Here is a 26,164-nt window from a genome sequence, read left to right on the forward strand (position 1 = left end):
CCATCTGGAAGCTGGACTCCAGGCCCCTGCTGAACTCCAGGCCCCTGCTGAACGGAGAATGATAATATCACAAATACAAAATGTAATAGCATAAAGATTCCATTCACAGTACCAGTTAGAACTTTGAAGTCCTGTATATAAATACTGTATAAGCTGCCCAAGATAGTTATAGGCAAAATGATTAAATGTCGTTAAACATATAATAAAAGCAATATACCACATAAAAGTATTTTATAAGTGAGAAAACAATGTCATGAAGATAGTAATTCTCCTGTCTTACTGTGTAAATCTGACAGTGTCTCCTGGGTATTGAAGAACTTGAATAATGACTGATTAGAAAATTCAAGGTCCAGTTGCCTTACTTGATGCTAAGACATACAATTTATGGTTGTAAAGATGATTTAGCAGTAGCAGAAAGTTAGAGAATTTGAAATAATCATACTTATTTATAAACCTACAAAATAGTGAAGTTACGAAAGCGGGAAGATAAACTGTTGTAATTGTTCTGAGACAGTTATCCATGGGAAAATTGATCTCAGTCTCTCATGGATACGAAATTCATTCCCGAGTGATTTAATCCATTTATGAAATGATAATCTTTTAAAAATGTGGAAGAAAATACTGGAGGTCATTATTCTTACCTTGGTGGAATATAATATCTGAAATGTGAGATTCTTTGAGGAAAAAGCTCATGGAAAGAAAAGAGTGTTAAAGTTGATTATATTAAAATTTGCCATAAAAGCCTTCACATATGGCCATTTAAGGACATATTAGATTGAAGAGAGACAGGGTAAGCCCTGTCTGGTTGAAAACCTTGCATTTATTAAAAAAAAATGATGTTGGCATCATTAAAACTTTTCAGCAGTGGAAATGTTTTCTTTATGAAAGTGCTCAACAACACTGAGTTCAAGAGACTGTGGACCATGGATCTATAAGTCTGAAAGTGTAAAGACCTGTACTTGAATTCATTCCATGTTTTGAGTGTGTCTCATCTAACAGGAAGGAGATACCAAATTTTAAAAATAAAACTATTAGAATTAGATGAACGCTGGAAGAGTGCCAATTTCTACCAGCAGCAGTAACAGTGAACTAAATTGGGATATGTTGGTTTGATTGTCTGCAGGATGATGTGTCTGTAGTAGTGAAGTCACAACTCTGCCAGAGTAAAGAATAGGAGACGCAATATTGACCAATAAGTAAGAGGAAGCTGTAGGCACTTTGGTAGTTGGTTACATTTGTGTAAAGCTGAAAGAGGGAACATGATTACTCAATATATTAGGTAGGGGTTCAGGTACATGTTGAGAAGTTACAAACCAAACTGAGAGAATAGAAAACAAATAAACAAACCAAAAGAATTGTTTTCCACCTGAGGAATGACCCAATGTAATGAGACTTGGGTGCGAGGCTTTCCATGTTTCCAGTGCTAAAGTTCTTTCTAAAAGTGAGTGTGGATGGTAAGTACACACACAAGGGCTTTTCTTCTTTAAACACGAGACATTTACTTACCTTCATACTCTGACGATGTACTATGCCTTAAGAAATAAAATAAAGGGTGAATATCATAAAGAACTCTTGATAGAACATGGTACATGATTGACCAACAGTTTGATTAGGAAATATGTGAGTAGAAAAGCAGATCATAATCTTTGTGATTGCCAGTGTTGAGTGAAATCATAGGATTCTCAGCTTTTTGAAAGGAAGTGCAGTTCCCACCACTGCACAGAACAGTTTGGTCATTTTCTATGAAAATAACAATTTCATGTTTCATGGTTTGACTTTTTTTATTCAAGGCTCAAATGTCCATCAAGAGGAGAAATAATAAATAAAATGAATTGGGTACATCTCTCCATAGTGATGAGGCTTTATTACTGATGTTGTCTTGAAGGATTCTAACAACTGGAGCTGTACTAAACTGTTATCTGTTTATAGCTACTCAGAATATGCCTTATTGTATAAGACACAAGTTTCAAATTAAATAACTCTAATGTAAGTATGAAAAAAATTCATGGACGTGATTAAAAAAAGCAGGTCAGTGATGATCAATCAGAAGGAAGGGATAAATGCAATAGATAAGCATTATAGTCTTTGCACATTGGAGAGAATATTATGATTCCTAGGATATAAGGATTTGAAGACAAAAAATGTGAGAATCATTGTTCTGTAGCTTAAACCTATTTTGTACAGAATGTCAAATTTCATTATTAGACAGATCCACTGTAAAGTCTGTCATGTAAACTCTAGGTCAATGTAATATGATTAAAAGTATTAATCAAAAATATATACCTGGAGCAGTGCTCAAAATTGTTCTGTTTCCAGCTATGCTTGAAAGTGCTCTGTGCAGCCAGGTTGACCAGTTTCCTGTGCCAGTGGTCTGTGCTGGTGACCTGTGGAGTTGTGGAGGAGACTGACAGCCTTAGTTTCTATAGCACTCAGGACTGTACAGTCTGCACATTTCACAAGTTTGTCTGCATCCCCCTGCATCCTCTGAGGCAGCTGTACTTAGGATTTTGTCCATACATGCACTTATGCATCACTGCTTCCAAGCTTTATCCAATTTGAAGAGACTTGCTACTCTGTGTTAATCAGCTTCAAAAACCATGTTAAGTGCACAATTTAAAATTACTGTATGTAATAATGTGTGCATCTGTTTTATTATTCCTCTTCCTTGTCAGTCCAAGTATTATTGGAAAACTGAAACCACAACAGCAGTGCACCAAGTTTTATAAAATTATATTTGCTTGCTTTTGTCTTTGATGTTTTTCTGAGGGTTGGGTTACTTTCTTTTATCAGTGTTAGAAATAGAATTTTAAATCCATACCTGCATCTGACAAAGTGTTGTTTATTTACAAAGACTTGCCTACCTTAGTTCTTAGAATATTTTAAAAATTCTTACTCTTATGTCAGGTATAAAATATTAGGTCTTAATAGATGAAGATACAACTTATGAGGAAGTAATTAATACTTTAATATAAGTGTATAAATCAAAGTAAATAATTAATATAAAAATTTTAATTAAAAAAAGAATATTGATGTAGAAACAAAGAAATGCTTTCATAGCAGAGATATGTGAAGGTGTACAAAGAAAGCTTCTGAGCAAGTTTTAGCCAGAACACATTTATTCAAATGGCACTTCATCAACATGTCAGCGTTCAGTTCACATACCACTCACTGCCTTTAAAAAGTGGTCATGCTCATTGGCCATTCTGTAGGTAGGAGTGTGTGGAGGACATTCTTCTTTTGGCTGTTTCCCTTGGTTGTCATGAGTTCAAGTGGAGTTGGTACCCTTCATTTGAAGCATAGTGGAGTGTGTATTTTTCAAGAAACAGCTCTCCGCTTTCTTGCAGGAAGCCACTGCCAATCATTATTAGACAGTTTCTTCTTCGATGCTGTTGCTTTCCTTCCAGATGGTTCATTAGGACCTTCCTATTCTTCGGCTTCTTTCTGTGAGCCACTCCTATTGTGAGACAAAGGTAGTTTCTTTATTTCTGCTTTCAGCCCCAAATCACTTTTCTGTCTTTCAGTGAGTAGTGGTTATTTATTCTCTACTGTGTGGTTATTGGGTTTCCTTAATAGCCTCATGTGGAGGAGTTTTATTGAGGGCATTTTAATTTCGCCTTGATAGATTACAGTGACTACACTTCTCTGATCTCTTCTTTAAAAATCTTTTAGGCAGGGCTCTTGTCAAAGACACACTTACTAGTAACAGCTTGTCTTTAGTTTTTCTTCCATTTACCCAGATGTTTGCTTAGATTTTTCTCTGATAGTGAAATTATTGATCACAGGAATCCATCGCTCATGTGGTTTGAGTAGTACCCCATTATTGGAAGATGTAGAGGGATTTGGAGACACATTTGATTCGACCAGTCTTTTCTATGCCATGGGGCTTTTGCAAATAATGCATTGTTGATGGTAGTGAGATAGAAGTTATAGCCCTTTAGCCTGAGACCCTTATGCATATGATCTCATGACACTCCCGGCTGCATTGTGTAATTTAATATCTTGAAAAATCTCATTGTTCATATCCCTGGTGTCCCCATTAGATTAGTAGGTTTCTTGAGGGTGCCAGACTATTTTCTTTGTGATTCCTCTGTTGACAGGAATCCCAAACAGAGCCACAGTTAGTATGTGCAGCTCTTGGGTGTCTTTTTCACTCCAGATTGCCAAACTGAACTGCAAAAAATGGCAGCTAACACATTTAAATCCATGGTGGTTCATCTGTCTGCTTTTCTGGCCAGACATTCTTTGAGCTATTTTTCCTTCCAGAGGAGCAAGTGTAGTAAGGGCCAACCATGTGGAAGCAATCACAGAGCACCTTCATCAGAGAAGGTGTTACTATTAAGAGTTTGATGAAAATATTTGTTTTAGCAAAAGCTATCTTGGGATATTTAGCAAAAGTTATCTTATATATTGTCTGCAAGAAGTACTGTTATGCAAATGATAGAGACCAGAGGAAGCAACAGGTCTCTGGGGGAGCTCAACCCCCCTGTCTGCCCATTCTGCAAAGCAGAACAAAGCAGTCCAGGGAACTTCTACAAGAAAACCTAGAGTCAGCTAACCTGGACTCATAGGGGCTCACAGAGACTGAACTGATAACCAGAGAGCCTGCATGGGACTAGCCTCTGCACACATGTTACAGTTGTGTAGCTTGGTCTTCTTGTGGAATTCCTAACAGTGGGAATAGAGCCTATAACTCTTAGAGTTATAACTCTTTTGCTTGGTTTTGGGACCCTTTTCTTCATAGTGGGTTGTCTTGATCAGCCTTAATACAAGGGGAGGTGCCTTTTCTAACTGCAATTTGATATGCAATGTTTGATTGATATCTATGGGATATGATATTGATATGAGGCCTGTCCTTTTATGAAGAGAAACAGAGGAGGAGTGGGTGGGGGTGGGAAGAGGGGAGGAACTTGGTGGAGAGGAGGGGAGAAATTATGATCTGAATGTAAAAATAGTAATAATAGAAAATAAATAAAAAAGAATTCCTGCCTTTGTGATGTCTCTCCAGCAGCTTATACTGATCACTTCACATTGTGTCACACTGCAAAAAGAAAATGTTTCAAGAGCTCACCATGTTCTCACAGAGAAGATAAAGGAGGATTGCTTGATGTTGGAAGAATGAAACATCAGTAACTGGCAAAGTGGGAGTATTCCCTTTCCATAATGTTTAAGCACATTTTGGGAGACAGGCTACTATTCATCCAATAAATGGGTTGATATGGAAAAGTCATACCTACAGAGACAAACATACTTACTGTGAATACTAATTTAAAGTTTCTGAATGTAATTAATGTGTAGGCTTCCTCAGTACTGCTTCCTAGTATATAGAATGACAGTAGGTCAAAAGATGTACTGAATGGTGAGCACCTGTGCTTCTGAGCCAGCATCAAAAGAAATGAGAGTCTTTTTATCCTGTTCCTCCAAGATTTCAAGAAAATGGCCACCATTCACATTGTGCTGCTTTAGAAGACCAAGAGGCCTCCTTAGGTTTTATTGAAACCCTGTAAATACAGCAACAGTGTCTTTTCTACTAGCCTAAGTGATTTGTGAAAGTGGCAGATATATTTTCAGTGTTCTTGCACTCTTGCACAGTGATTTCACATTTTGTTGGGGACTACATCTCTTTGTGTGATACACATACCTGGATGCTCTTAGCAGGAATGGACTGGCAACATTTCACATATTTAGCTTAGGAGGTTGATAGGTGGTAGTGAGAGTCTTTCCCTGTCACCCTCAGTCCCACCTATCAGTGGTGACACTTTTATACTACTGGGCTCAGAGTTAAGTACATCTAGTACACATTGATTCTTGGAGTCTTCTTAACCGCTAGGATTTACGTAATTTGCTGTTTGTGTTCTGAAGATTTTGTGAGCTAGGTTTGAAGAAATATAAAGCATAACTTTCTTACCATAAGGATTTTTTGTTGTTGAGAAGATGAATTTTAAGGAAAAATGGGTTTATATTCTTGTGGTTGATGATTCTAAATTTTTAAAAATTTAAAGGTCATTGATTCCCAAATAAGGTTAAAGCCCACTGAGTTGCCTTAATTCCTTTCTCTTTCAGGATGTGTTGCATCACTTCATGGGAGGTTTTGTGGTTAAGAATATGTAGAATATGCATCCTTACCTGCTTTGGCAGTTGTGGTACAAATGATTATTTAAACTCTGGTGCCCAAAATATCATTTTAAAATCATATAGTTAGATATTGATTCTGCCATATCTTAGTATATACTATAGTATATACTTGTTAAGCAGAGTGCAACAAATTTATCCACAATGAATCATCTGTATTAGTGATGATTTATTATTAAAAGATTGTTTATTATTATTAAGGTTTTGAGATGGGGTCTCTTGGAGGAACCAGAGGCCCACTGTTTTGACTAGACTGACTGGCCAGCAACACTTCGGGAGCCTTTTTTTCTCCATATCTCCCATAATGGGATTACGAGCTCATCTCATCATACTTGGCTATTTACTTCGGTTCTGGAAATAAACCTAATGGTTTCATGCTTGCAAAACAAACACTTTGTCCTCAGCCTCTGGTGGTGATTTTGTTCTCAAAAAAGCATTTGAGCTGATTAAAATGACATCAAGTCCTAAGTCTTCAGCTCACTCTTTGATAATCCTTGCTTATTTGATTAATCACACTGAACTTCAGTTTCCTTCAGGTGAGGATAATGTCCAAGGGGTGGTGACAGTATCTGGAAGGCAGGGGCTGGAGAGGTGGCTCAGAGGTTAAGAGCACTGGTCCTTCTTCCAAAGGTCCCAACATCAGTTCCCAGTAACCACATGGTGGCTCACAACCATCTATAATGAGATTTGGTGTCCTCTTCTGGTGTGCAGACAAAACATTGTATATATAATAAAGAGATCTTAAAAAAAAAAATTCCTCACAGTATCTGGAAGGCTTCCAGATGGCTGGAAGGAACTTAACACTTGGTGCCTACTCTTACATTATTCTTAAATTCACCTTAAAAATAAATGGTTGCGTTTTCTGTGCTGATCACACATAGAGGTGCCTGAATATTGTCAACATTCACAGGTATCTGGCCCTTCTTAATTATGATGTTATTATTTTATAAATAATAAATATTAATAATATTAAATAATATCAGGAGTGACATTCTCTTTTTGGCAGGGAGGATAGTTTTTGGTAGTATATTCACTCTGCAGTATTTTGCCTATTGGCGTCATGAATGATCTGTTTAGCAATCATTTCCCCTTGTTTTGTTTGTCCTCGTGGCGTGGGAAGAGGATAAGGAGAGGTCATAACTTTAGACAGCAGAATGGGTATTTCCTTTTCCTTTAAACTGTTTGTCATGAGAACCCGTTCACATAGGGATATGGTATTTTTGTTGTTGCCATTGTTGATTGTTATTTATTGTATTATTTGTGTGTATGTGCATATAGAGGTGTGTGTGTGTGTGTGTGTGTGTGTGTGTGTACGTACATACATATACATGCATGTGCTTTGTGGAAGACAGAAGTAGATATTAGATACCTTTCTCAGTGATAGTTTATCTTTGAATTTAACATTTATTGATCTGGCTAGCCTCTGGTTAGCAAACCCCAGACCAGAATTTCCTGTCTCTGCCTCCCCAGCCCTGGAATTATAGGGATTGGTGGGCAGCTGAATCATCACCTCAACTACCTGCCATACTTGTTTCTTATCACAGCATGTCCATGCATTAAACATCCCTTGCTCTTTGTATACAGAAAATATACATGTATTTTCTCTCCTTTGTGTAATGTATTAAAATTTTTTATATTTTCTGTGTGTATAGCAGAGCAGATTATTTTCCTATCTTTATCCCTGGGATAACCTACAAGATAATAAAGGTGCTATAAAGTCTACTATGTGAGACTTAATGAAAGCAGGGAGGACAACTCACATATTTGTGAATACCCAAGAACAGGATCTCCTGTGAGTACTGTGGTTCAGGAACTCCTGACGGTGCTGTACTGGCTGATCATGGAGGACAGTGTCAGCCCATGTCTAGAAAACAGCTCCATGAAACCATGTTTGGTAAACCTGCCTCCCTGAGGATTTTTGTTGGCCCTGGTATCTCAGGAACACATCTTTGTGCTACCTGGCCAGGGATCTGTCTATTCAAGTTGAGCTTTGTATTTTTATGGAAGCTGGAAGATTTGGGCAGATCATGTAGTTTGGAAATGAAAGTCATTTTAAATGAAGGGTGACTATTCTCTGAAGAAGCTTAGACTGAACCCAGAAGAGTGTGTGTCCAGTGAAGGTAGATACCTCATCTGGAACAGCACATTGACAAGCAATGTTTGGTTCAGCTGTCTGACAGTTATTGTTCTTAGCTACAGTATTTTAAAAGGTAGCCTATTTCAGCTCTCTTCCCCTTGCTCCACTGGCACAAAGTCTCATTACAGGGAGAGGAAATAAAGAGCAGCAGGGAGAGAATGAAGTCTCTTTCTCTTTCTTTCCCTCTCTCTCTTTCTTTACAAAATACCCAGTTTCAGTTCGTTCCCTCCCCTCTGCTGGTCTCTGTAATTTGATTAATTGGCATGTGGTGCATTACAGAAAATCCAGGGAATGACAAAGCTGGTTCGATGTCAATTAACTGAAACAAGAATGGACTTCCCACAGAGACCCTAGGACAGAGTGGTGTTTAACTGGCCCTTTCAAACACAAGTCCTCCCCAATGAGAAGCAGACGATCCCAGTAGTTTAAAGAAATTAAAAACCGTGGAAATTAGCAACTCAAATCCACTTAGATGAGTCTGCTATCCTTTTAATATAAGATGTCCCAGTCCTTCCACCAAAGTGATTTGAATACTTAATATTTGCTGAGATGCTTTATTTGGGTTTGAATAATATAATTGAATTTGCTTGCTACATTCATGGGATGTGAAGGTCTGGGAGCTCCTGTGGTGTGGTATGTGCATGTATGTGCATGTGATTCTGTTTAAAGGGATTCTTTCCTGTTTCTTTCTGAGTCAAGGATGAGTAGATGAGATAGTACTTTCTGGAGTTACAGGCTGTATCTGCCACTATATGACTGTTCTGTCCTGGAGCTTAGAGGTCTTGTATTTAGCCATACAGGCTTCGGTTGAGCTGAATTGGATATAATTTGCTTTCTCTTTATAGATGGCACATGTTCCTGGGAACCTAATCCTAAGCAGGGTTGGTATCAAAGAAGATGTTGATTAGTCACTGTTCCTTGTTCATAGCTTTGTGAGAGATAAACAGCTACAGGCTCTATACCATGATAGATGGTCTCACCAGAGAAATGAGAAATCACTTCTGATGCAGGAAGAAATATAGGTATTTTGAAGACTTTGAACAAAAAATTATGGTTGCAGAAAAGAATGATCTTGCATCTCAGGTATTAAAAGAGTAGCATATTTGACAGCATCAAAATATAGCAATTGTGACACATCCCTAGAACATATATTATGGAGTTCCTGGCACATGGAGAGGTAATAGATGATCAAGGTAAAGAGGCGGGGCATGGGCAGTTTTATGAAGGGCTTTCTGTATAACTTTCAGGACATCTGAACTTTAGGCTACGAAACAGAACATGGAGATCTTCAGTAATAAGAGTGAGGTAATCAGTTTGACCGTTTTGAGTAGTTAGCAGAATACAACCACCATGTACATTGAAGCTGGAGACACCATATTAGAAAAGAGTTACATCCCAAGAGACTGAATGAGTTGCAGGCCTGGCCAAGGAGATGACAATGTAGGTACAAAGGCACTTGTGGAGGTAGAAATGGATTTCATCATTGCATGTGGGGTGAGAAGGGAAAGTAAGAGCCTTGACATGGTTTTCTTGGTACATTTACAGAGTTAAGGATTGCAAGAGACGTACGTTTTGTGATGGTAACAGGAAAAAGAACTGAGCCTGGGCTACTTAGGTGAGGAATTTACCCATGGAGTCACTTTGTAGTCAGATGTATGCTTGGGTCCCAGCGCAGCTTTTTGGCTGAAGTGCTTTTTAGTTAAGGTTCCTAAGAACTGTGGCATCAAAAGTCAAAGGCATTGGCAGATAGCTGAAAGCTAGAGTTAAGAGGTAAATTCATTCACCTAAGGCATGATATGCAAATGAAGGAGTATGGAAAGCTGAGAAAAAGGCTTTTGGGTTAGAAATGTACAGTGCCAATTGAAAGAAAAGGAAGCTGTATGGAAGATGGCCAAAGAGTGAACCCTTCATTCACACATGACTGGGGAGCATGTTCTGGTTGAACAGCCAGTTTTCATTTGTTTGGCTCACTTGTTTCGAGGGAAGAATTAAATGTGTTCATTGAGACCCTAGAGCCAGGAGAGGGATGGCAGGCACAGGAGTGAGGACATGAGCTCTATGAAAGGAACTAAAGATACAGTGATATAATAAACTGTATGTAGGAGGCAGTGGAGGGGCATGGACTAGAGCTTGCCCTGAGGAGAGTGTGCTTCAAAGAACCTTCTTGAAAGATTGAAGCATGGCTTCATCAAAGACAGGAATGGTTATAGCAGAGGATGGAAGACTACACTCTAGGAAACTTTTGAATGGCTTCTGTTCCCAGGGCAAGACACATTTCTTTTTCAAGTGAAGACAGAGGGGTAGGAATAGATAATGTAAAGAGTGGAATGTGTTGTTAGTGTATTAATTGGATAGAACACTTAAAACTTTCAACTCTGAAATGTGATCCTTGACTCAGTGTGTGTTTTGTTGCAGTAGCTCTAAATTAATCAAGTAATTAGTGAGGAAGGCATGAAGCATCTGCAGCATTGAAGGCATTGCGGGGGTGGTCCCTGCTCTGGAGGTCTTGCTGGTACCCAGAGATCTTTGCTGGTGCTGAAGCTATTTGAAAATCGTGGTCATCCATCTTCATTCACAGCAAGAGTTTGATGAGACTCTTGGGGCTCTGTTTTTTCTGTATCATGCTGACTTCAGTTAAAGAAGTATATTGTCTCCATATTCATTTTAACAGCACATTTATTGTAGAATAGATTTAGATTTGCAAAAATGTTGCCAACAATAGAGAGAGCTCTTGAAATCTCCAATACTAGCTTTCTCACTTTTAAAAACATTATATTAGCATGACACATTTATCACAATTAATTAAGGTGGCAGCCAGCTTTTTTGTTACCATAACAAATCCGTAAGATATATCAGTATTTGAAGAAAGGCTTAGTTTAATCTCTGGTCACTTGGCCTTGTTGTCTTTTACGTACGACAACACAGTTTATCATGGTTGGAGCTTGCCATGCAGCTGGATGCCCACTTTGTGGGAAGGTGGGAAGCATAGAGAGACAAAGAGGTTGGGCTCGCATAATTTCTGAGAACACGCCACGACAACAGGGCTTCCTTGCGTACTTTTCAGGAGTGAACACAGGATGGGGACCTGCCCTTCACAGACAAGCCTTAGGGAACATTTGCGAACCCAACCATAGCAGTCGACCTTAAAGGTTTTTCTTCTCTGTTTTCTTTTAAGACAATGTCGTGCTTTTGTCCCAGCAAGTGTTTAGACTGTTTTGATCAGGTGGCTTTGCTGCTGGAACAGGACTGTGCTGTTGTGCCTGTCCTGAACCACTTTTTCTGCATGACTACCTGCATCTCCCCACCCTACCCTCTTCATTTCTAAGGCCTTCTTGCTGTAACCTCTTGGATTATTGTTGTCTATATCAGGAGCTGGTGACTTCCAAATGCATAGCTAAGCCAGAGTTTGTGTTGTCTGTCTTCGTGTTTCATTAGGATCATCTCCTGAAACACTGTCTCTTTCAGAAATTATACTATTGAGGGTTATGTCTGGCTTTAATTTAAAAGGTATTATAAGCACAATTTGCTAGACATTAATCTTTTGAAATGGAAATAAGTAATGGAGAATACATTTTGAAAAACAAGTTTTTGTAGCCTGGCCAGTGATGGAGCAGGTCCCTGTCCTCTGCCTCTAGATGGCACTGGTCTCTTGCTGGCCTACAATGCTTAAACCACAGGATTTGGAATGAAAATACTTTCATCAGGTTGGCACTACATGTGTGTTCTGTTGTTGAGCACTCTGTACTCATTTTTGTCTTAGCAGAACACAGAATTAGGGAGCTCTGTTAGTAACTGTTAAGTGTTCAAGTGGCCTGGATGAGTGTTGGGGAGTTTATACTATGGATGATATTTGAGTCTGTAATCCGCAGCACTCATTCTGGGCAATCAATAATGGCTCCACCTGCTTCTCTCCAAGCCCCCTTGTCACTTATTAGTGGGCAGTTGTTCTCAACAGTTTCTCTGGGTAGAACTTGGCTCTCTGACAGCTGGTTCCTAATCTTAGAGAATTGCATACTGCGGGAAGGAGGGTAGGAAAGACCCTCTGCTTATCATATGGAAATACTTAGCCACTGTCTTATATTTCATGGACCTCTTCAGTTTTCACTTCCAAACACCTTAGTTATTATTGTTTGCCCCAAAATATCTCCTGTTTTCCTCCAATTGCCAAAGACCTCTCATATCACTGAGAAAGTAACTTTTGTTTTGCCCATTTTTGACTGTGAATCTTTTAGTCTGAGAATCTTTCAGTCTTTTCTATTAGGCACTTTCTAGTAGAGTCACATGACTAAATTAGTGTTTTAAACAAAGCAACCTGAAGAAAAGTACCATGATGTAGACAAAACATGCTGCTAACCAGAATTTCATTTGAAGACCATTGTCCCATTTGAAGTCATTTTTGCCTTTCCTTCTCCTTCTGCTGCTCCTTCTTCTTATGAAAACCATGATTTGTATAACCAGTATTCATGGTTCTGCCCTCCTTTCTTTAATTCATTCAACTTCTGTACTTAACGGTTTTGCTTGGCAGCAGAAACTAGCCATAGTTTCCATTCATATTATTCATGATGTTCTGTTCATTCCTGAAGCCACTTCTCCTCATGCAGAATGACATCATGCAGAGCAAGAATGCTATACGAGTATAGCTATACCCATAGTGCTATAGCCTTCTGGCTTTATTACCTCAGACAGGGATTGCGTTAGGAGTGTCCACATAGCCAAATTACTGATATAATAATGGCTGACAATTTCTCCAAAGGCTTGTAATTTTCAAATGTGATTGAAATGATTGTTATCACATCTATTTAATGTTACAATTGCCTTTGCAGTTTAGAAACACTGTACTTGATTCACAGTGTTTCCTAAACATAGTCTTCTGCTTCCACCACAGTTTCTTGTGTCTGGCACCTTTTAGCTATTGTTTGGTTTCATCACCCCAAAATATTGTGTGTTTGTTTGAAAGAGACTCTCCCTGCGTAACCTAGACTTACCTCAATCTAACAAACCACCAGCTCCAGTCTCCTGAGTGCTGGATTAGCACAGTGCCTGATGTTGTTTAGTCTATTCAGGAACAACTCACCAATGCCTGCTTTCTCCGAGAGCCTGGGAAGACCATCTTCTCCTTCCACCTTCCCCTGGCCAGGGCTCTGGTAGAAAAGGTGGGCTGCTTCTGATCAGCATCTACGGGTTAATGCAGAATGCGTTAAGCACGATCTGTAGACGTCCTAACCCTTTCTTTAAAGCTTCCCCGGCCCACTATCTGTCTTCTGATCTCCATGTCAGCTTAAATGGTTTAGCCTTCCCCTTCTTTCTTCCATTTTTCTCCTCTCGACAGCAGCTGAAGGTTTACAGTTTGCCTGTCCTGTGGTTTTTCTTTTTAACTCTAATAAAATTGTCCCTGTGCTTCCATTTGAATCAACTTTTAAAATTCTTTTATTAACAATACTAAAACCCCCAAATGGGGCCCTACTTCCCATGTATAAATAGTAGTTCCTATATTTTCATAATACACACTGAAGTTAATACATAATTATTAAACAAGAGCGTTCAGCTTTATACTGTGCTGAATCCACTTGAGCAATGTCAGTAGGCCTGCTTTACCTATCGCTGCTCCTTCTTTGCTTTCTGACACTTTTGGCATGTTTGATGTATCTACAAAAATACTCCAGTGTTTCTGAGTTGTTGAGAGTGGTTTGCCAAGTCCATAACTGAGTTCTATAGGCCACAGCTTGCCTCCCAGCATTATCTGCTGACTCTGGACCTGGAGAAGACACACTTTCAAGTTGGAGGTTCCATCTGTGTAAAGAGGTGGCAATGGCAAGGTCTGTGCATGGTGTGGGGAAGGATCATGTGCTATAAAAGTTATAGTACACTGTACTATCAGGCAAAGTACTTTCAGTTTGGAGAAGGCCATACCAGGTGACCATGCACACTAGTGCTAGTTTTCTTAAGGAGTGACAGCTGTGCTAGAGTTTTTGTCATGGCTTCTGTGCTGATCCTTTAGGAAAGGGCAGGGTGAATGAACCTTCTTGTAATGTTGTATGGTTGTGTGAAACTTTGGTAAGTGTTAGCTTTAGGTTTTATTTTGGGGGGGTGTCTGTTCTTTGTAGTGCTTCAGTAAAACAAAACAAAAGTCTACATTGGATTAAAGTTGAAGGCTTTTACTTCTTATGTGAGCAGATGTTTCTCTTCATGTCTAATGCAAAATTGAGACACGTTTTCATGTTTCTTTGCTAAACAGTATGATGACATTTGTGCCAAAGAGGGATTATAATCTTAAGACTATAGAGAAGCATAAGGTGATTAGCATATTAAAATATATTTGGAATGTCTGCTCTGTTGACAGCCTACAGAGTGGGAGAAGGTTTTTGCCAGACAAGGTGTTATTATCTGGAATATAAAGAACTGCAAAAGCTAAACATCAAAAGAACAGAACAGTCAATAAATTGGTGAATGAAATGGACAGTTTTCCAGAGAAGAAACACAAATGGCCAATAAATATATTTTAAAAGTGTTCGATATCCTTACTTGTCAACAAATCCAAATTACAGCATCTCTGACATTCCATCACACCTCAGTCAACATGGCCTCCACCAAGAAACAGAGAGGAATAGATGCTAGCTAGCATGGGGGAAAGACAACCCTGTGAGTTATAGAGGGAGTATCGACTGCTGTAGCCACTGTGGGGATGAGTGTGGAGGGCCATCAGAAAACTGAAAATTAAGCTATTATATGACGCAGCCCTACGGCCTCTGGTCAAATTTCTAAAGTGCTGTGTGCATCCTACCTCATAGATACTTGTTCATCCATGTTTATTGCTGCTCTATTCATAATAGCAAGACAATGGACCCAGCCTAGGAACAGGTCCATCCGAACATGTGTGGATCATGTAAATATGCCACCAACAAATGAACAATGGGACTTCATTCAACTGGAAAGGAAAAGGAAATTATGATACTTGTACGGAAATGGATGAATCTTCAAAATATTACATTAAGCAAGGTAACCCAACCTCACATAAATACAACATGCCTTCTCTCATGCATGGAGCCCACCTTGAAATGTTAACGTGCATGTATGTAGGTGGGTATGCGTGTGGGTATACGTCCTGTAATGGAAGGGGCCATTGAGTGCTGAGGGGAAAAGGAGCTGTTGAGGAAAGGGGCCGGTAATAGAGCACAGGTAACAGGAGAGTGAACCGAGGCCATTGGATATAGGTGAGTATGAGAGACAAAGAAGGATTCACAGAAGTAAATTATGCTTGAAATGTCATAAAATCGAAAACATTCTGTACCGATTATATACATTTTGACCAAAAGCACCTACTCTTTCCCCTTTCTACAACTAATGAAATGCTTCCTCTCGTATGAGTTTTCCTGTCCTTATTCCTCACTTAGCTTGTCCTGGGTGTGGTTGCAATCGTAGAAGCAGCAGCTCTGTTTCTACACAGAACAGCAAAGCACTGTATGCCGTGGCCATGAAGGCTGACCACTATATTATTGTAGTATACAGTACTGAGGAATCAGCGCTCCTCCGTGCCCCTCACTTCTCTTTTAGATTTATGTATAGTGTATGTGTGAGAGTTTGCCTGCTTATATGTGTTTATACAATGTTTGTGTCTTATGCCCATGCAGGCCAGGACAAGGCATTGGATTCCCTGTTACTAGAGTTATGATGATATGTGAGCCACAGTGTGGGTGCTGGAAAATAAACCCAGGTTCTCTGAAGAAAAAAAAAGTGTTTTTACCCATTGAGCAATCTTTCCAGCCCCCACCGTTTCTCATTTTGTCCTTCAAATGACATTTGTTGTATTCTCTCTAACTTCAGATGTAGTCTTGTTTATTGGGAAGTATACAAAATACATAAAAATAGCAAGAATAAGGGAAAATAATGAGTGATCCCACCACATAGAGATGATAAATATTCTACTATTATGGTTTTCTTTTAAATCTTGAATTTTTAATAGTTGTGCTATGGCTCAACCTCATCCTAGTAATGGAATAGCATTATTTCATATAAACTTTTCTATGAAGAAAGACTAGTGTTGCTTGTTAATTTAATGTAGTTACTAAATTCTTTTCCTTTAAGGGAAAATAGTGCTCATGAACCTAAATCTCTACAGAGTGCCCCCCTCAGTGTAAAAAGCACATTGGGTGGAGGCTTTATCCTTGTTTGTTTTTGAAAAATGTACTTTAGTAAGTAAAGTCCTATTAGTATCTTTTATCTAGTTTCCTACCGCTGATGGTGCTGGAATTATTTAAAATGCTTTTTCCTCTAGTTTTATTTATCCCACACGAGTATCTGTGCACAACATGCGTGCCTCATGCTCCTGGAGGCCAGAAGTGGGGTCAGACCTCCTGAGACTAGAATTATAGCTGGCGGTTGCGAGCCACTTTGTGTTTGCTGGCACTTAAACCTTGCTTTTCTGGAAGAGTAGCAAGTGTGCTTAATTGCTGAGCCCATTCTCCAGCCCTTAAAAGCATTTTTGGAGTTGTTTTCAATTCCATCATCAGGTATTGGGATGACATATTGTCAGTTCAAATCATATTGCTTGAGAGATTCATTTTTTGAATACAGTTACAAGTCATTTAGATTTTTGCCTAGAATTTTGAATGATCAATTTGGGTAACATTTTATTAAGAACCAGGCTGGTCATGGTGGCCAGTACCCAGAACTAGAGTGAGAAGTTGCCCAGATTTGAAACCAGCCAGGGCTATATAGTGAGACCTTGTCGTAATTTTTTAAAAAGGGGGTGGGTGACTAGGGATGAGGCACACTATGACCCTGTTCTCAGTACCCACCTCCACAAAACAAAGGAACAAACAAGCAAGGGTTAAAATATGAAAGACTGTCACTTCCAGGGAGGCTTGTAATATGACTCCAAAAGCAGTTTATAAAGTTGAGTTCCAGAAGCTTGTCCTAAGTGTGGACTAGATGTCACAACAGAAGGGATAAGGGTAATAGTTTCAAGCAACATATGAAATAATATTGTTATAATTAAAAATATTCTCTTCAGATTTTAACCTTTTTATTTGCATATGCATGTTTGTGTGTGTATGTGTGTGTGTGTGTCTGTATTCTGGAGACATAGTATACATGGAGTGTGTTCTCTAAATTTTACTGTGGGAGCTCTAGGAACTGAACTCAGGTTGTCACGCTTAGTGGTGTGCACCTTTACCAGCTGTTCCATCTCACTGAACCTTGCAGTACTTAAGGCTTATAGAAATGGGACAGTTCCCTGAGGACAGGACATGTGCATTGAAGCGAGAGCCTGGAGAGGGTTCAGGTGCATCGTGGGGGTTTCTGCATGCATCTGTGCCTTACTCTTTAGGACTACCAGAAGGCTAAACAGGATGGGAAGTGCAAATTGGCTGTAGGGCCATCAGTGCTCTGGTCATGTGGTCTTTGAGGTTGAAAGCTCCCTCAGCTTAGGCCTTCTGGCTTCCTAGTGATCAGTGTCCACAGACCTAAAATCACCTAACACAGATACCCACTGTTGGACAATGCTGCTGTAGGGGTGGCAAAATAGTACCCAGTTGTTTCAGCTATTGTAATCCTAAGGCAAAGAGTATAAAGTGTTAAAAAAATTTAAAACAATCAAATCTAAAATATGTATAAATAATAAAATGTTTTATTCAAAACAATCATACTTGAGCTCTCAAGCCAAGAGAAGACAGAGAGAAAATTTACGTGCATATGGCTAAGTGAAAGGAACCAATTTGAAAAAGTCTGAATATTCCTTGCTTCCAGTTATGATATTTTGGAAAAGATGAAACTATAGACCGAAGTGAAAAGATCTGTGGGCACCAGGGGTTACCTAGGAGAGACACATAAATTGGTAGAGCACATTGAAAGGCATAGAAAGTATTTTAAATAGTGGCTACATTTCATTGTACATCTGTAAAACCCATAGAACACATAGCTTCAATAGTGATCCCTAGTGTGAACTCTGCTGCAGTGAGCACAGCTAATATATACTAAGGAATGTGGCTGACTGCTAATATGCCAGGGTGTGACCATTAATCACATAGGTCCCTTGGTGGAGATATTGCTAGAAGAGGAAGTTGTGTATGGGGGGGTTAGAGGCATGCAGCGTACTGATAAGTCTACCTTCCTCTCATGTTTGCTCTCAACTGCTCTTCAAAATTAGTTTTTATTAAAAAACAAAAACACAAACCCATGTTTTTCTGAGGAGTTAAATAGAACATTCAGACGTATTTGCTAGAATTCCGAACTCTCTCCCCTCTTGAGGCAGGGTTCTCTCCAGAATGACACTCTGTAGTGAGCACACACCCATTACCTTCCTTACACCCTGTCAGTCTTTCTTCCTCTCAAGCAGTGCTTCTCAACCTTCCTAATGCTGTGGCCCTTTAACACAGTTCCTCATGCTGTGGTGAATGCCAAACATGAAATTATTTTTGTTGTTACTTCATAACTGTAATTTTGCTACTGTTACAAGTTGTAGTGTAAATATCTGGTATGCAGGTTATCTGATAGGTGACCCCTGTGAAAGATTCACTTATGCTCCACAGGGGTCGTGACCCACTAGTTGACAACCACCGGGTTAAAGTGACCCTGACTCTCTTCACAACGCTTTCCAAATCTTTCATCGGATGTTGCTGATTTGGACATTATCTAATATTTTCTCATAATCAGATTTGGGTTATACATTTTTGACCAAAAGAAAAAAAAATCAAGGAATATTTTCTCTGCTTTTGTCAGTATGTTGATTTTTAGGGGACAGTGTGTTGATATGTACAGCTCTCGGTTGATTGTTTAATAAAAATAGAACATATCTCTTCCATTAACGTTATCCCACATAATTAGGGAGTTTCCCGTGGAACTTAATTTACATCTGTAAATACCCTGTTTCTCACATTTTCTCCCACCAACTTTAGAGTCCACTGGTCATCTTTTGGATTACTGTGGCTTTGCAAGCTTTCTTCTTCTAAATGCATTCATTAGAATTTTATTCTCCACACGTATTTATTCAGTATTTAATATGATCGTGACTTCCTGGATATTTGTTTCTATATTTGTGGTGTAATTTATGTTCAACTTATTTATATAATGTTCAGGTGAATCCAGATTTGGCCATGGGGACCCCTGTGGTGGTCTCCTGTGTCCTGGCCTATTGTTATTTTGTGTCCAGCAGAGCGTTCAGATTCATCTTTTAGAATCAGTTATTTCTCTAAGGAATTCTTTTTTTTACGAGAATGGTATTTAGAAACCCAGACCTGGGTGTGCTTACTGTGACAGGCAATGGTGTTTTGTCTAGGCCTTCTTAGACGCAGCTAGGAAATCTATATACATTTGTTTTCTATTTTGACATGTATCTGTACGTGTGTTGAATTCTGTAGATACCTCCAGTCTCAGGCCAGCACCACATAGCTCTTTCTGGATATCTCCATTGTCATTGACAGTGATGTTTAGGCTCTTGTTCTTCTTACCCATAATGCATTTAATACACAATAAGCCATAGAAGGCACTAAAAGTGGTTTCAGAATTGTCACTGATTTGTGTAGCATGTTTTTTCCTGTAAGTACAGTTTTAATCTTACAAAATGACTTACTATAGTAATTTTCAAAGTCACTGCAGCTAGTGCTTCACTCTCGTTGGTGTGACTGTGCCATTTAAATAAAACCACAGTTGGGGTTCTCCACATCTCTGTGTAGGTTTTAGCTTGATTCTTAAATACAGAACTGTACAAAAATTTTACTTAGAGAATTATCACTCCCTGTCCCCTGCCCATCTTCACACTCCATTCCCTCTCACCTGCTTATCCTTTGTTTCTGCCTACTTCCATTCTTCAGTCCATTCTCCAGGGTCTGGCATATTCTTCACGTACTCATTTCCAGGTACGTGAGGGCTGTGTTTCTTCATGTCCCTGCTGAATCATACAGGAGAGATATAATTTCCTCCTTGGTACTTGGCTTTCTTGCATGTTAGACATCTTTTCCTACAAGTTCAGGAAGGTCTTCTGCCTTGTCTTTTACACTTGAAATGTGTTTACCTATATGGACTGACCACAGTTTTATTCAAATATTACTCCAGTATAAAAAACTTTTGTTTATTCTTTTGAATTCTTAAAAATTCCAGAAGGACATTGTACAATATGGTGGCTAGTTTGGTCAACAACTTCACTCAGTATAGAATCATCTTGAAATAGAGTCTCAGAAAGGGATTTTTCTGGGCTCAGCTGTCCTGTGAACATGTCTGTAGGGCATCTTCTCGTTTATATTAATTAAGGAGGGAGAACCCAGCCTGATAGTAGGCAGCACCGTTCTCTACACTTGAGTCCTGAGCTGTATTATTTATATACAAGGTGGTGTATTTTCAGGATTCATGGGATTCCCTTAAGACCCAGGGTAGCTGGATCTTCTGAAAAGACTTTATTTAACATTTAGAAGAGCCTTCAGTCTAGAGGGCGGTTGCAGCTGTAGCTCCCGTTTTACCCACTAGCTGTGGACCTGACCGCAGATTTCCACAAGTTCTGTTTTTTATATGTCTGGTCCTTGTTGGGGGAATGAGTCTTTCTGTGTTTTTCAGAAGACATTCTGTCCTGGTCAACTACTAGGCTTGCACTTGTGTCTTGCTGGCTGTGTTCAGTTTAGTTGTTACTCATATGTTCAGCTTTGCCCTTAGTGTGCTGGGAAGGCAGGCATTCTCAGCAACTGTTTAACTGTTGTTTTGCTGGTTTCATGCTATTTTGTAGAGTTTTATTTAGTAATTCCTGTCTATTTTGGTACTTTCTTGTGCCTTTAGCATTCATTTTTTCAGAACAAGGATTTTTCTAATCAACTAATATAAGCAATAGAAGTGACAACCCTTTAGTAAAATATTGTTTCCCATGGGACTAAGGTGTATACAGTGATGGTCATTTGGTTATTTCTCTTTCTTGACCTATTCCCCTCATAGGTAAAGTTGATCTGCTTTGTCACTACAGTTGGATTTGCTTTTTGCTTCTGTGTATGTGTCTTTTTGTATGTGTGATGTATGCCTGTGTGCATACATGAGGCCATAGGTAGATATCAAGTGACTTTCTCTATTACTCTCTGAGAATATTTCTCTATTACTCTCTTGAGACAGTGTCTTGCACTACACTTGGAACTCACTGCATTGTTTAGCCTGGTTGACAAGTGATCTCCAGGAAGCTTCCTGTTTTTTGCTTCCCCAGTACTGGATCACAGGTGTATCACTGTGCCTGGCTTCTCATGTGGCTGCTAAGAATTGAATTTAGGGCTTCATGGTTATGTAGTAAGCATTTACTGACAGAGCCATCTCATCAGACCTGATACTCTATTTTATTGGGAAAGTAGCATATGATAGCTGACATCTGTAGTTAATGATGATGCTAAAGAAATTTGTTTAGTTGTTGTATTTGTATTTGTTTAGTTGTGTATATGTACTCTGTATTTTCTTACAGTACTTACCATAAAAATCTATGAATTCAGTATGATGTCATATCATGCATGTGTCATGAGCTGAGGTTTAGCTATCATATAATTTTTTGTTTTTGTTTTTAATGTTTGTTTTAATGTTTTGTTTTCATGTTTTTGTTTATAATAAGGGGGAGAAATATGTGTGAAGCTCTGACATGGGTTTTAGAAATAGACTATTAAACTCTAGCAGGCTTCCTGTCTTCATAGACTTTATAGGATTTAATTCTTAAACTGTACTTTTTTACTTAGTCTTAGATCACATTGGGAAGATCCTGTGGGACACTTAGGGATATTATTTTAGAGTCTAAAGCCTGGCATTTCCATTAAAATTGAGGATAATGTCTCTTATAAGGAAATGACTGTAAATTCAGGCAAATGTAAAACAGATGAGCAAAGATCTGGGCAGCATTTTTTAATCCCCCAAGAACCTTCCACACTGGGTGGCTCAGAGCTTGGCTCAAAGTTAATACAAAGTACTGTAAATTTCAATGTGCATATAAGTATAAATTTTAATTTATTTTTTTATATTTTTGTTAAGGTATAATTCTTATCCCCACATTGTAACTGTAGCAATATGTACTTTTCCAGAATTTCTATGCTGTTTGATAGAGACTAACCAGAACCCTTGTTTTATACATTTCATTATTCTTTTTGGTTTACAGTTATTTGCTGGTGTAAAGGATGGAGAAAGTTTGGAGCTCTTTGAAGAAAGTTCTCGCTCAGCTCATAAGCAAGAGACACACACCATGGAGGCTGTGAAGCTAGTGGAGTTTGACCTTAAACAAGTACTGACCAGGCTTATGACACATCTTTTTGGAGATGGTAGGTACTCAGATATCTTTGTGTCTGAAAGTTTAATAGTTTGATTGTTTTGAAGACTCTGCAGCAGACCAATGAGATTGGTTGTATGTAAGGGTTTTGTTGTTGATTTGCTCTTGTGTAAGTGATAGGTGGATGGAGGGAGCCTATGGACATCTTGCTTCCTTCAACTTGAGGTATAGTAAGTTAGAATGGAATTAGCTAGAGAAGGAACAGCGATGGTGGATTACTTGTTATCAATGGAAAGTGTCTGGTTATCTTGGTATCTTGGTTTTGTTTCTGTATTATTAGATTATATGGACAAGATTCAGCACAATGTGGAGTATCCCATGTCACAACCATACATTGACACATTGACCATTACTGTCAAGAGCAGCAATATTAACATTGAGTTCCTATAGGAAGAATAATAATGTTCAGATTTTGGCTCTCACTTTATATACTTGTCTTCAAATCTTCCTCCAAGAGGGAAAATACTGTTGATGCCTCCTGCTGCAGGAGTCACAGTCACCATCCCTAGCTGGATCCCAGAGCTCACTGATGCACAGAGCTTACCTGTAGGCTTTTATTCCTTCAAACTCCCCTACTTACGCATGAACACAAATGTGTGTTTCAAACGACTCTTATAATTTAGTAAGGCTCTGCTGCTCTGTTTTAACAAGGTTTATAGTAATATTTTAACTCCATATCATCAGCTGCATAATTCATGTAACATTTAAGAAACTACTGACTAGCCCTATACATTCTGTATATGGCATACATTATTTTAAATTTGAACATCAATGCCAGACTAACACTTTTCTAGGCAGTAAGGAATAGTAATGGGAGGGCGTGGGAAACTGTCTTCATCTGTGTTCATGATGTTTTATTTTGTAAAAGTATGAAGTAAAATATGACAAAATGTTATGATTTGATAAAATAGAATAACAAGTACATGGATGGTTGTTATTTTCTATTTCTGTCTCCAGATTTGAAGTGTTTCATATTAAATGATATAATGTGAAACAGATTTCAATCCGAGGTTGTTAATGTAAAAATCCCATTATAGCTAGCCTGTAGGCTTAGATTTTTTTTTACCTAATCCACTTTATTTAGGGTTCTTACAAACTTTTAACTTCCTTCCACCCACTGACCAGAGGTAGGGGAGAGGGAAGGTTATTAGGAAAAGGGGGTTATAGACCTTTTAGAAGTAGTTCCTTGGGATGAGTCTACTCTTTGTAGTCCAGATACCAGCAGTCCTGTCCAAAGGCCAACATCAAAGAGCAACATGAATCAGCACTATTCAGAAGATCGGGACAGGTCAGGGAAAGCTGCAAGACTCAGTTGGATTGTCCTGAGAAGTTCTCTGGAATATTTCTGTCTGTGAAGTCAAGTGTTGAGGCATGAAGATCATCCTGGCGATGTTGATCCAAAAAGTGATGTCTCACCGTCTGTAGGCTTCTATATATCTGCTCTCCTTCGAGTCCATCCATACATGTTCTCAGCTGACCAAAGTCACGCCCCTTACACAATACAGCTCACAGCAAAACATCACGTGTCCTTTATCAAGCCAGTCTCCAACAAAACATCACATGCCCTTTCACAAGACAGCTTCTAGCAATACATCACATGAGTCAACGAAGTCTCCAAAGAAACCAGAAACTTCTGCTTCACTAGCTCCTCTTTACTTCTGCAATAAAAGAATTGTGATTGTTTTAGCAGTTGTATAATCGACTTAACACTGAAATGTGAGGAGATAGATTATATTGTTCAGGTAGTTAAGAGGCAGGGCAGCGAAGAAGGAATCTCAGGGTTAAGAAGAAGTGTTCTGCATCTAGTAACTTCATACAGCACGGCAGGGTTTCATCTGTATTTTTTCCTTTCTCAAGTTATGTACAAAATATTTTGTGACCCTCCTTATCCTTCCTTTTTACATATTTTAAGCAAATAATTGCAATTGCTGTTTGTGAGATATCATGAACTTGATTTCTGCTAGGTTGTAGATTTCACTGTATGGAATAGTCTAGACCTAATCCCTGTCTTCAAGGGTCATGCATCTTTTTCTTCTATCAAGGCAACAGTAAGGGTCTGTGAGTACTCAGGAGAGGAGCCTTATCTAGGGTGGACCAGTACTCAGGAGGGCACTTGGTGGAGGGGAGCCAAGAACTACCAGGGTAGGCCCAGACAACAAAGGGCACACCTGATAACCAAGTCTGCAGACACAGGTGCTGACCACCGAAAACAGTGACTGCGGCAACAATACAGGGACAGAAAGCAAAGAAGAGGAAGGAATGTGAGTGGCAGTAAGTCCCATATCCTCTGAGGAATGCCCAGTGGAATCAGATTTTCATGTCTCCTCTCTACCTTCTTAAACCCTGCTTATTTTTCAGTTTCTTTGATATCTTAGGATTCTAACTTTAGATAAAGTTATCTAAGTTTTATTTTTAAATAATATTTGTTTCACAAATGAAATACAACATGCAAAATGTAGTTGAAAATGAATGTGGGGGGAAAAACTAAGAAAGAGTTACAAAGTTAAGGCACTGAATACAGAACAGCTGTGAGGATGGAGGGATATAATCAGTGACAGATTTGCAACAAATGAAATGGGATGCCTCTTTCCCTTACCCTGTACCCTGGCCATCACATTGGTGCTCAGCATGGCTTTGCATCATCTGCAACAACTGGCGTGTACATTTGAAAGACATCTTAGTTCTGGACTAATGGCTCAGCACATAAATGTGCCCAGGGTCCCCCCTAACAACCTGGGCTTCATCCTCAGGGTCCATTTGGTTGGAAGGACAGAGATCACTCTCAGAAGTTGTCGTTGCACTGTGAAAGGCTCCTGCTCTCAAATAAATGAGTCAATGAATGTCTTATGCTAGAATCCATGGAGACTGAGCATGTGCATTTCTGGGGATCTGGTCGTGAACTTGCTTTTATATTAGCATGTTTAGTGTTTGTATTTGCATACCTTTCAAAACTGCACTGAGCTGAAATTTCATTATTAAAGGCTGCTTCTACAATACATTTTTTGTTTGTGTTTACTGTGATGCCTGTCTTGACATGGGGCACATACTGATGCCTAAGCATAGCATAGGAATATTCGGTTTTGAAACAGCAGTGAGGTTGCATCTCTTATCAGTTTTTTTTTTTTTTCCAAGATCTCACTGTGTATTTCTGGTTGGTGTGAAACTCATTATATAGACCAGGCTAGCTGTAATTTAGAGATCTCCTGCCTCTGCCTCCTGAGTCCTGAGATTAAAGATGTGAGTCACTGTACCTGGCCACTATTGTTGTTTTTATATATCTTCAAATTCACTTTTGGTTGTAATATTTCTTTTGCACAGGTGTCAAATGTAATTAAAGTAAAATATAGTAACAATAATAATGGCAAAAACAACATTAATGGTAATTTGTGTTCTTGGAGAATAGCTAGTGTTCATGTAAGCTGAAGTCTGGAAAGAGCCTGGAGAGTATAGATAAAGTTGCTCCAGTACCATCCAGCCGAGTGTAACTGAAACCAGAGGACAGTCAAGAGTGATGGCAGCAGCCACAGAGAGGGTTGCTTCAGTCACCATGACACTGAGCACTTGCTGAGGGAATTGTTCTCCTCCCCTTTTCCCACCCCAAACTTAAGCACCACATGAAGATCCTGCTGCCA

The 26,164-nt window shown here is 39.0% G+C and overlaps 1 protein-coding gene across 5 annotated transcripts in view; it reads left to right on the forward strand.

Annotated features, from left to right (window-relative positions):
• Fars2 (phenylalanyl-tRNA synthetase 2, mitochondrial) overlaps positions 1-26,164 on the forward strand; it is a 416,134-nt gene that overhangs the window by 86,814 nt on the left and 303,156 nt on the right. For all 5 annotated transcript variants that reach the window (XM_060372570.1, XM_060372574.1, XM_060372572.1 and 2 more), the window contains one exon: positions 22,365-22,524. In XM_060372570.1, coding sequence (XP_060228553.1) covers positions 22,365-22,524 — 160 coding nt within the window. The remainder of the gene's footprint in view (positions 1-22,364; positions 22,525-26,164) is intronic.

Source organism: Meriones unguiculatus, chromosome 19 (assembly GCF_030254825.1).
Source record: "Meriones unguiculatus strain TT.TT164.6M chromosome 19, Bangor_MerUng_6.1, whole genome shotgun sequence".
Taxonomy (NCBI): Eukaryota; Metazoa; Chordata; class Mammalia; order Rodentia; family Muridae; genus Meriones; species Meriones unguiculatus.